The sequence below is a fragment of the Sus scrofa genome, chromosome 5 (assembly GCF_000003025.6).
Source record: "Sus scrofa isolate TJ Tabasco breed Duroc chromosome 5, Sscrofa11.1, whole genome shotgun sequence".
Lineage (NCBI taxonomy): Eukaryota > Metazoa > Chordata > Mammalia > Artiodactyla > Suidae > Sus > Sus scrofa.
Genome location: NC_010447.5, coordinates 103,075,917 through 103,088,326, shown reverse-complemented (window position 1 = coordinate 103,088,326; position 12,410 = coordinate 103,075,917). Strand labels below are relative to the sequence as shown.

The window sequence follows — 12,410 nt, the reverse complement described above, 5'->3', positions numbered from 1 at the left end:
TAGGCAAATGGAGAAAGATGTGAGAAATGGAAAATGTGCTGGAGAAACACAAAGAAAGAATAGGTATGTTAGGAGGTAGTGTTCTTCCTCCGGGGCCAAGGCCACTGCTGCAGGGAGATGTATTCTGGTTTAAACTCTCGCAGCTGAAATCCCTGTAAAACAGTGAAGAATGCGGTTCCCACTGTGGCTCAGTGGGTTAAGAACCCGCCTGATATCCATGAGGATGCGGGTTCAATCCCTGGCCTCGCTCAGTGGGTTAAGGATCCAGCGTTGCCATGAGCTGTGGGGTAGGTGGCAGACCTGGTTCGGATGCCTCATCGCTGTGGCTGTGGTGGAGGCCGGTGGCTGCAGCTCCAGTTCAGCCCCTAGCCTGGGAACCTCCATATGCTGTGGGTGCAGCCCTGAAAAAGCAAAACAAAAACCAAAAATCCCACAGATGCAGTATCGTTATAATCGTTTTAAATATATACAAAACCAGTATTTGGATAAGAAACTACCTTCATGAAACCTGAGAAAACCTCTAGAAGAAAAGGATAATAGACTGAGGAAAAACAGGAGACTCCTTCGTATACCCGAGTCCAATAGGCCTTTTTCTGTGGTAATAAAATATAGCTGTGCTGTGTGATACAGTAACCACGAGCCACACACGGTATTGAGTATTGACGTTTCTAGGGTATGGCAGAGGAACTGAATTTTTAACTGTGGAATTCCCGTCGTGGCCCAGTGGTTAACAAATCCGACTAGGAACCATGAGGTTGTGGGTTCAATCCCTGGCCTCGCTCAGTGGGCTAAAGATCCAACATTGCCGTGAGCTGTGGTGTAGGTCGCAGATGTGGCTCAGATCCTGCGTTGCTGTGGCTGTGGTGTAGGCCGGCGGCTACAGCTCCGATTCAACCCCTAGCCTGGGAACCTCCATATGCTGCAGGAGCGGCCCAAGAAATGGCAAAAAGACAAACATAAATAAATAAATTTTTAATTTGAATTAATTGAAATTTAAATAGACATGGACCTCACGGCTACTATATTGAATATTGCAGATTTATAGGGAACAAAGGAGGTACATTCTGAAAATTATGGATTTGTAGGATTTCTAGTATAAGGATAAATTTAAAAGTGAAGATGAGCAATATTAAGGGTACGCTATGAAATGAGAGCAGAGATGGAAACAAAGAGACCATGTGCACATGTGGATAGGCCACCATTTATATGGTGAAACAGACCCTGAGGTTACTAAGTGTGAGAAGAATGGATTGGGTCATCCAAACACACAAGAAGGCGATACTAGGAAATTGAGAAATTCAAGGAGTTGTGTTGGAACTGATGAAAATGATGTACTTGAACTGACACCCTGTAGTAGGACAGTTCAAATAAAAGCATATTTGGAGGCATAATAAAGAGAAAAATCACAGACGATGGGGAGTCGTTCTGTATCTGCTTCCTCATCATCACGCACTGAGATTTGATTGGCAGTGAAAAGGTGTCTGTGAAAGTGCTTTTCAAACCACGAAGTGAAACATCAATTCCTCCTTTTTCTTCGTGCCTCCGTGAGGACCCTGGATAAAGATTCCGTTGACTTAAGTTCTTGCCTGACTCCATCCGTAATTACTGTGTGACATCAGGCAAGGCGCTGAATTTCCTTGGGCTGTCCCTGTAACAGAAGGCTGGCAAAGAGCAGCCAGACCTATTCCGTCTGTCGCCAGAGGTTTCTGCAGTAACTGCAGAAGATCGGGGTCATTTACCATAAGTTACCAGAAAAGTGTGAGCTGCGTGGGAGCACGTTTCTGTCACCGTCTCTGTGAGCTGCCCCCGGTGAAGTTACGCATTTTGCAGTTAACATGGTGGTGCCTGGCACTCCTTCATAAAACAGAGTGTTTAGGAAAAACGGTTCTTTTGCTAGAGGAATATTAGACATGATTTTCTATTATTAGGCAAAGTACTGCTCTTAGATATAACAATGATGTTTCATCTCACACCATTTATGTAACTTTTGGAATAATATGTTTTGGTTAAAAATATTAAACTAACAAAGACGACTTGTTGCAAGAACATTTATTTGTCAAATTACCAATATAATAAATCCAAGTGAAAGAATTCTTTCTTCATGTAGAACTTTCAAAGTCTCTACCAATAGTAATTTGGTAAAAATTTGAAAAGTACCTTGTTATAATAATGCTGAGTGAATTGCCTTACAGATTTTTTTTTTTTTTTTAATGGTCTCACCTGTGGCATATGGAAGTTCCCAGGCTAGGGTTCGAATCAGAGCTGTAGCTGCCAGTCTACACCACCGCCATAGCAATGAAGGATCAGAGCCACATCTGTGACCTACACCACAGCTCATGGCAATGCCGAATCCTTAACCCACTAAGCAAGGCCTGGGATCGAACCCACATCCTCATGGATACTATTTGGGATCTTAACCCACTGAGCCACAATGGGAACTTCCAACATTCTTTTGACTGTGACATTTTTATCGTAAAATTCTCTTTCTGTGCTTAATTCAAAAAAATCAAACTTGATATGAAACCTTGAAATTATTGTAATTTAAAAATATTAAATCTTCGCTTTAAAAAGTTGAGACCTAAAACATTACAGCTTTATGTCAGCATTTAGTTTTAAAACACAGTTTTCTCATAAAGGCTATTATGATTCTACTAGGTAACCACTCTATTTAACTGCTATATGACTAACTATACATATATTTAAGATAGAGAAAATATAGGAAAGACAAATCTCAATTTAAAAGAGATGCTTATGGGGAATTCCTGCCCTGGCACAGTGGGTTAAGAATCCAACTGCAGCAGCTTGGGTCGCTGCCGAGTTTCAGTCCCCGACCAGTACGGTAGGTTAGAGGGTCCAGCATTGCTGCATCTGTGGCTCAAATTCAGTCCCTGGCCCATGTGCCATGTGCCATGTGCTAAGTGCCATGACTGCAGCCACAAATTAAAAAAATAAAATAAAAGAGATGCTTATACATGAAAAAGTATCCTGAGTGTTATTTTACCTTTTTTTATTTCATATTTTCTGGAGAAAAAGGGATGATAAAAAATAGTTGAGGTACTTCTACAGAAATTCATCAAGGCGTGTCCCAAAGGAGCGCAAAGAGATGAGAGACTGTTTTCAGCAGTAGACCTGCTCAAGGCAATGGGCAGACTTGTAATATTCAGCAATATAATGCATTCTCCAGCTTTCTCAAGGATGGGGGAGCTTCCCAAATATAATGGAGCACATAACTCATTTTCTGGCATTTTGCAGCCCAGTGCAAAGAGGAAAAGCAAAGCCAGAGGTTTTCTACAACTCAAGCCAAAACACCCCAGGAGGTCCTACCGTCATCATTTGCATAATCTGCCTTGCGATGTGTGTCAGCCACTCTCATCACCACTTTACTACTGGGTGTTTTAATGTTTTGCTGACTTGCAGCCCAGTAAACCTGTTTAGTAATTATCAAGAAAAGTAAATAAAATAGAAACTAATAAGCTGATTTTCTGTGTTTGTCAGTGCAGGTCAGTATTTGTCTTTAGTTTGGTCTGGCGTTTATCTACATCAGGATACAATTCTGACCTCTAGGTCTTCACTAAACATCTCTATAATTTCATGGAGAACATTTCCTAAAACCTGTATGAAAAAAAATTCCACTATATTATTTTTTAGAGTATAATTTTATAACAGTTTTGGTTTTATGGTCATGAGTTTAGGGTAACACCGTCTTTTAATTCTATCCTTTGTTTTTAAGTTTATTTTATACCCATAAATCAAATGACCTATATATTTAAAATACCATATGGTTTATATACAAAGAAATATCCAGTCTTCAGTCCTATAGTTTTCCCATTCCAGTATCATATATTTTATTATATTCTTATGTTAGACTAAAATAACATTTTAAATACATAATATAGGTATGTTATTCTTTTATACTTGTGGAATGAATTGACACTGGTTATGTGCAGTTAAATTCTTTTTCCTTTTTCCTTTTACAGGCTGAAGAAAAGGCTCATTCAGAGGTAAAAACTTTGTAGCATTTTTACGTGCCTATTTTTCCTTACATTGATGATGAAATGAACGTTTCTGCCACTAGAGGGCTCTGTGATACAACAACATAGCTCTCCAGCTCTGCTGATGGAAATTACCCAGCTAGCTGATCAACTGTCTTGGGTATTTCCTCTTAAAAGATAATAACACCAAGCTTTTAAAGGCAGACTCTCTTCTCACATTCTATATTGGCGTCTTAACATCTAATCAGTTTTCTCTAGTAGTGAGCACTTAGAAATCTTTGATGAGTGAATGACTACGTGACCTATTACAGTCTCTTCACCCACTGCCTGTGGGACTGAGTGCATACGATTAAGGCAGATAGTGAATTTTAGGCACTAGAACTCCACAACACGAACTGCTAGCATCTCAGTCCATCTATTCTTTGGTGCCAGGACTTTGCTGCTTCTAATCATTGATGTCTAATATGGTATGTTATTCTAACGTCATACATTTCACATAGACACAATTCATTGCAGTTGTATACAAATCAGATTGCTACCTATAGGGAACATTCTTTTTTCCCCCTTTATGTAAGAGCTGGCCTGGCCAAGGAGAGTGGGAGGATTTTAATTAGGCCTTTGTTCAAGTGTGCTAAAGACTCTTTGGTTTTACACTGAGCAAAGAACGTGTGTGTATTGGCAACAGCATCTGCAAAGGAACTCATCTCTTTGAGTTCAGCAGAACTTCAAATATTACCACCTTTTAAAGTAAAATTTGTGCAGTGTTTTAAAAATATCGAAGTGAAAATTTTTATCTTTATGGTCATTGTTTATATTTCATGGCAACATGAGACATGCCGATTAAAGTATAGAAAGTGTTTTAAATTTTAAATAGTGTGTATACTCTTTTTCAGGTCCACTTTTATTCAAGTATAGTCTTAAAAAGGAAATCATTTTAGCATATTTATGCCATTGGTTTAGCAAGCTACTTGTGCAACATTACTGATTTCCTCTCCTTTTTTCTAGGCTATGGATAATCGATAAAGCATTTCTGCTCAAAGCTGTTAGTAACTCAGTGAATAAAGGACATTATAATAAAGATTTTGGAAGGCCTCTCTGCATGTTAATCATTAAAACTCCAGCCAATAAAATTATTCTCAAATATGGAATCACTAAATGTTGAAGTAGAGCCAGTTTTCAGTGACTGCTGGATTTTTTACAGCTTCTGAGAAGCTGACACATTCTACTAAATAAAAGTAAACATACCCTAAAAAAGGATAAAAAAATAAAATGGGGTACTTTTTGCTAAAAAGACCTGGAAATTATGTATGTGTATATGTGTGTGTGTGTGTATATGTACATATAAACATATATACACATGTATGTATATGTATATACATATATATATATAATTGTTGAAAAGAAAAGGTTTTACTCAAAGTTTTAGAGGTAGAAGATGCAGTGGAGGAAGTGAACTGACTCTTGAGTCAAGCAGGGATGGCAAATGGAACAGATAAGCATCCTTTAATTTGCAGATTTGAGTTCAGTTCTGAACATGGGCACTTACCCTTATAAATAGCATCTGTTACTGTGTAGCCAGGATCCCATTTCTTTAATTTTCAGGAACTGGTGCTGATACAGTAGGGGTAGAAAGAGCTAATCATGCATTTGCCTTCTTGGACTGAATTCTTAGTTTTGAATTAAAATCTACAAGCATATTTAATTGATTTTTTTAAATTACATTCAGCAAATCCATAAGCTACGGAGAGAGCTGGTTGCATCCCAAGAAAAAGTTGCTACCCTCACATCTCAGCTTTCAGCAAATGTAAGTCACTCTCGATTTGCCTGATACATTAAAGCAGATGTGTTTGGAGTAAATGGGATAATTTTAGTAATAGACTTACAGACGTGAAATGTCCAAAATTATACAGATGTAAGTCCTTAAACAGTGGGACTTGCCTGCCTGCTGAGTAATGAAATGGAAATCCAGACCGAGGAGGGTCCCGGTGTGGCCAAAATGGCTTTTTGTTGCTAAGGTTGGAAGCGTTGTAATAGCCACAGGGTTCGTTCTTCTTTCTTATTTTTATTACCTGCCCCCGCAGATAACACTCTCTTCAGCCACAGGGCATTGAAGGGTTGGTGGTGATTAGCTTGGGTAGATGAAAAATCTGTGTGCCCTGCCTCCTTCAGCCAGTTTACTGGACCATTAGTTAAGCATCCAACGAATGCTGGGAAAACAATTCAGGTATCTTAGCTCTACGTGCGTGAGCTCTGGCTCTCTCCAAAGCCTTGGCAGTTTTATCTCAGCAGTCGAAGCGCTGAGGGGGGCAGACGTGATGGTGTTGAAGACCGTGGGTCGCGCTGGCATCTGCTGAAGAGCTTTCCGTGTGCCAGGGCGAACGCGGATGCAGAGATCAAAGAGACCAGGTGACAGTGAGCCTGTCCTGGGAACCAGGACTGTCCCGGAGCAGCTGCCAGGTGTGGGGAAGCTCGTGCCGTTTGGCCAGATGTCTTGCCACCTTCCCTCAACATTCATCTCCTCCCTTCCACTGGGGGGGCTCCGGGCCTGTTCCCTGCTTCCCCCCTCTCTGCTCTCCATGGACTTCTTCCGTCTCCTTGACAAAGCTTGACGGAGCAAGAGTGAGCAGGTGTGGGCCTACCAGGCCTGACTTAAATAAGCGAGATTTTAAGAATAAAATGATTGTGTAACTTCCACAGGATCTAAGAAAGTCATTTCACTCACGGTGCCTTTGTTTTCGCACTGTATTTGAGTTGGTTCTCCCTTTTAACTTTCAGAGGATCGAATTAGTTTTAGGTTGGCGGTATTTATTGTTCATGGATGTTATGGGATTCTTAAAATCATAGTGGGTTATACTTAGTTTTCATAGATGTTGTAAGGGGATTCTTAAAAATAATAGCTTTTAGAGAATTGTTTAGGCAGTCCTGGTAGAGAACAGTATTATTTAACCTATGTTTTGCATCTTAGAATAACTCTTGAATAGTTCTGAAGCAATGGTGAGTTTCATACTAGAAGTGAGATGTATAGCAGTATAAAACGCTCCCACCTAGACTCCTAAATTTATACCCAGAGGACACTGGGTTGTGTTTATCTGCAGTGAAGAAGGCTGATTGATAGAACCTATATACTGGGTAGTCAATCTGCAAATTTTTTGAACAGTTACTCAAAGTTTTATTTTATTTTATTTTATTTTTTGCTTTTTAGGACTGCACCCACAGCATATGGAGGTTCCCAGGCTAGGGGTTGAATCAGAGCTACAGTTGCTGGCCTACACCACAGCCACAGCAACATGGGATCTGAGCCATGTCCTCAACCTATACCCCAGCTCACAGCAACACCGGATCCTTAAGCCACTGAGCGAGGCCAGGGATCGAACCTGCAACCTCATGGTTCCTAGTTGGATTCATTTCTACTGTGCCTCAACGGGAACTCCGTCGGAGTTTTACTTTGTAACTGTCTCTCGCTTGGATGTATATTCAGTTATCGGATTAACCAACAGCTACTCTACATAATGGAATTCGGACTTTTCCCCGGTAGTACTTACCCTCTCTCTATTTTAAACGTAGTACGGTTGACCCTTGAACAACATAGGTTTGAACTGTGTGGGTCCTTTTATGGACATGTATTTTAAAAAATCCATGTATAAGTGGCTCCACACATTTCAAAATATCTGTGTATAAATGGACCTGCATAGTTCAAACCTGTGTTGTTCAAGGGCCAACAGTACCAAACCATGGATGATCGAAGCCTTGTATGTGAAACTTGGAGATATGGAGGCCCAAGTATGGGATTTGAGCATCCATGGATTCGGATCTCCAGGACAGGTCCTAGAACCCATCTGCCAAGGATACCAAGTGACAAATGTACATATATATTGTATTAAACAGAAAAACAAATTAAAAGAAGTGTTTAATAAATACATACTTTTTATTTTTCTTTGAAACTCCCATTCCCATGTATGGTTATTGGTTTCTTGTGTTTCATTTCAACATTGTTCTTTTAGATGCCATGCATGCATATATTATATATAAGACACACTTGCAGAGCCTTATGCACATACGCACAGACACACAGACATACATACACACAGAAGACAAATTCTAACGCGGGAGAACAGTCCTGGGGGAAAACCAGTGAAATCTTTGGAAAAGGAGCAAACATTTTTAAAAGATGGCAGCCGTTGGCTACCTACAACTTCTGCTCAGTTGATGCAGGCCACACTTTCTCCACTGATTTTTTTCATGATAGTGGAGTGAGTGTGTTTTCTCAGCTGGGCTTCAATATATGACTTCCAAAATGTGAATACTGGGTCTTGTGGTTAAAAAAAAAAAAAGTTTAGTTTTTTTAATCCATAAAGCACAGATTATATAGAGACTACAAAAATAGATATCCAGCCTATCTGTAGTTTTAAAATGTTATGGAAGGGAGTTCCTCCTGTGGTACAGTGGCTTAAGGATCTGGCTTGCTGTACCCGTGGCATAGGTTGCAGCTGCAGCTCAAATTCGATCCCTGGCCTAGGAACTCCATGTGCCATGGGTGCAGCCGAAAAAGAAAAAAAAATTCCGTGGAGGAAGGGGGCAATTGGGGGAAAAAATCTATACTGTCCCCTGAAGGAGTGATAAAAAAAAAAGCAAGAAACACAAACTTAGAGAAAGCAATGCCACATAGATAAATTTGTTTAAAGAGTGCTGGTGTTGGAAAAAACTATCCAAATATCTCCAATTTCCCCTGTCCATATCTATGTTATTATAGTAAGTAGTACATTTGCATATGAGTGGGAACTTAATATTTACCCTACTTTGTAAGTTCTTCTATTTTTTTACTTCATAATGAATTTTTAAAATATTCTCAAATCACCATGGACCCACACAAAGACCTGCATATGGAAGACTTATTATAGTGAAAGAATTTGGAAACCACCAAAGTGTCTTAATAGGTCAATGAATAAACAAACTCTTATACATTGATACCATGGACTATTACTCAGCAGTAAAAATTAAAAAGTATTAATATACGGGACAACTTGAGTGGATCTCAAGTGCATTAAGCTGAGTGCAAAAAGGCCAGTTTCAAAGGTCACACGCTGTAGGACTTCCCGTCGTGGCGCAGCAGAAACGAATCCGACTAGGAACCATGAGGTTGAGGGTTTGATCACTGGCCTCGCTCAGGGGGTTAAGGATCTAGCGTTGCCATGAGCTGTGGTGTAGGTCACAGACGCAACTTGATCTGGCATTGCTGTGGCTGTGGCATAGGCTGGCAGCAACAGCTCTGATTGGATCCCTAGCCTGGGAACCTCCATATGCTGCAGGTGCAGCCCTAAAAAAAAAAAAGGTCACATTTATTCAGCATTCTAGAATGATATAATTATAGAAATGAAGAACAGTTTAGTGATTGCCTCTCTCCCTGAAAAGTGAGTGTAATATTAAAAGGGTAGCAATAGGTAGAGTTTTGTGCTGATGAAAGGTGGGTATTTACATGTGTAAATCTATACATGTGTCCCTATAATGAACTTCTGATTTTGATATTATAAGATTTAATCATTGTAGCAAACTGGTTGGAGGGGTGCAAGTGTCCTTTCTGTACTCTCTTTGAAACTTCTGAATCTACAGTTCTTTCTTTTTTTTTTCTTTTTATAGTCACACCTGCGGTATATGGAAACTCCTGGGATGGGGTCAAATCAGAGCTGCAGCTGCAGATCTGTCTACACCACAGCCACAGCAACGCCGGATCCAAGCTGCATCTGCAACCTATGTGGCAATGCCAAATCCTTAACCCACTACGTGAGGCCAGGGATCAAACCCTCATCCAGGATTCTTAACCCGCTGAGCCACATCAGGAACTCCTCTGTAATTACTTCAAATTGAAAATTAAACACCTTAAGATTTACTACAATTTTAAAAGAGATTTTGGTTTTTAATTTCTTAGGAATTTCATGCCTGTTTTCCCATTAAAGGTTTTTTTATTTTTGCTGAAAGTGTCAAAGGATAAAAGTCAAGAGATTCGGGTAATGAAGATATGCATCTCTTTTCCTCTTCTACAAAGCAGTTTATTAAAATTCACTTTAAAAATATTGCAGAAACTAAGCACTTATAGAAGTTGATGCATGTATACATGTTTATAAAAGGATTTTAATGTCATCCCTATTTTAAACATATTTAATAGTGTCGTAGCTACTATGGATAGAATCTTGTATATTTATGTCCATTTGTGTTTTTAGGGATGTAATCTCCTTTACACATTCAGAAACTTTCATTACTCATAAACTACAAGCCATCTTTTTAAAAAAAATTTATTATAGTTCTTTTACGGTGTTCTGTCAATTACTACTGTACAGCAGTGACCAGTTGTACATGTATATATGTTCTTTTTCTCATAATATCTTCTCATGTTCCATCACAAGTGATTGGATGTAGTTCCCTGTGCTACACAGCAGGACCTCATTGCTTATCTCCTCCACATGCAATAGTTTGCATCTACTAATCCCAACCTTCCGGTCCATCCCACTCCCTCTCCCTTGGCAACCACAGCTGTTCTCCAAGTCCATGAGTTTGTTTCCGTTCTGTAGAAAGGTTCATTTGTGCCGTATATTAGACTCCACATATAAGTGATATCATACGGTATTTGTCTTTCTCTTTCTGACTTACTTCACTTAGTATGAGATTGTCTGGTTCTATCCATGTTGCTGCAAATGCCACTGTTTGTTATTTTTTTATGGCTGAGTAGTATTCCATTGAGTATATGTACCACATCTTAATCCATTCATCTGTTGATGGACGTTTAGGTTTTTTCCATGTCTTGGCTATTGTGAACAGTGCTCCAATGAAGATAGGGCCATATCTTTCTGACTGAAAATTTTGTCTGGGTATATGCCCAGAAGTGGGATTGCTGGATCAGATGCTAGTTCTATATTTAGTTTTCTAAGGCACCTCCATATTATTTTCCACAGTGACCGTACCAATTTACATTCCTACCAAGTGTATAAGAGGGTAGCCTTTTCTCCACACCCCCTCCAGCATTTGTTATTTGTAGACGTGCTAATGATGGCCATTCTGACCAGTGAGGGGTGGTACCTCATTGTAGTTTTGATGTGCATTTCTCTAATAATTAGCGATGCTGAGCATTTTTTCATGTGCCTGTTAGCCATCTGTATGTCTTCTTTGAAGAAATGTCTATTTAGTTTTCTGCCCATTTTTCTATTGGGTTGTTTGTTTTTTTGCTGTTGAATTGTATGTGCTGTTTTTGTATTTTGGAGATTAAGCCCTTGTCAGTTTTTCCCATTCTGTAGGTTGTCTTTTTTATTTATTTATTTATTTATTTATTTATTTATTTATTTATTTATTTTTTATGGTTTCCTTTGCTGTGCAAAAGCTTGTTAGTTTGCTTAGGTCACATTGGTTTATTTTTGGTTTTATTTCTGTTGCCTTGGGAGACTAACCTAAGAAAACGTTTGTATGGCTGATGTCAGAGAATGTTTTGCCTGTGTTCTCTCCTAGGAGTCTGATGTTTAAGTCTGATGTTTAGACTTATGTTTAAGTCTTTAAGCCATTTTGAGTTTATTTTTGCGCGTGGTGTGAGATGAGTTCTAGTTTCACTGATTTGCATGTAGCTGTCCAGGGTTCCCAGCACCACTTGCTGAGGAGATTTTTTTCCCATTTTATATTCTTTGCCTCCTTTGTTGAAGATTAATTGACCATAAGTGTCTGGGTTTGTTTCCGAATTCTCTATTCTGTTCCATTGGTCTGCATGTCTGTTTTTATACCAGCACCACACTGTCTTGTGATTGTAGCTTTGTAAAATTGTCTGAAGTCTGGGAGAGCTATTCTTCCAGCTTTGTTTATGTTCCTCAGGATTGCTTTGGCAATTCTGGGTCTTTTATGGTTCTATATAAATTTTGGATTCTTTGTTCTTGCTCTGCGAAATATGTCATGGGTAATTTGATACGGATTGCACTGAAACTGTAGATTGCTTTGGGTAATATGGCCATTTTAATGATATTAATTCCTGCAATCCAGGAACATGGCCTGTCTTTCCATTTTTTTTAATGTTTTTTAATACCCTTGAATAATGTTTTATAGTTCTCAGCATAGATGTCTTTCACCTCCTTGGTCAGGTTTTTATTCCTGGGTATTTGATTTTGGGGGCTGTAATTTTAAAAGGTCTTGTATTTTTATATTCCTTTTCTAATATTTCATTGTAAGTATACAGAAATGCAACCGATTTCTGAATGTTAATCTTGTATCCTGCTTCTTTGCTGAATTCATTGATCAGTACAAGTAGTTTTTGTGTGGAGTCCTTAGGGTTTTCTATATGTAGTATCATGCCATCTGCATAGCGTGACAGTCTCACCTCTTCTCTTCCAATTTGGATACCTTTTATTTCTTTTGCTTGTCAGATTGCTGTGGCTAGGACTTCCAATATTA

The 12,410-nt window shown here is 39.1% G+C and overlaps 1 protein-coding gene across 17 annotated transcripts in view; it reads left to right on the top strand.

Moving 5' to 3' along the window:
• Positions 1–12,410, top strand: part of NAV3 (neuron navigator 3) — an 849,425-nt gene that overhangs the window by 774,896 nt on the left and 62,119 nt on the right. For all 17 annotated transcript variants that reach the window (XM_021093080.1, XM_021093078.1, XM_021093079.1 and 14 more), the window contains 2 exons: positions 3,978–4,001; positions 5,719–5,796. In XM_021093080.1, coding sequence (XP_020948739.1) covers positions 3,978–4,001; positions 5,719–5,796 — 102 coding nt within the window. The remainder of the gene's footprint in view (positions 1–3,977; positions 4,002–5,718; positions 5,797–12,410) is intronic.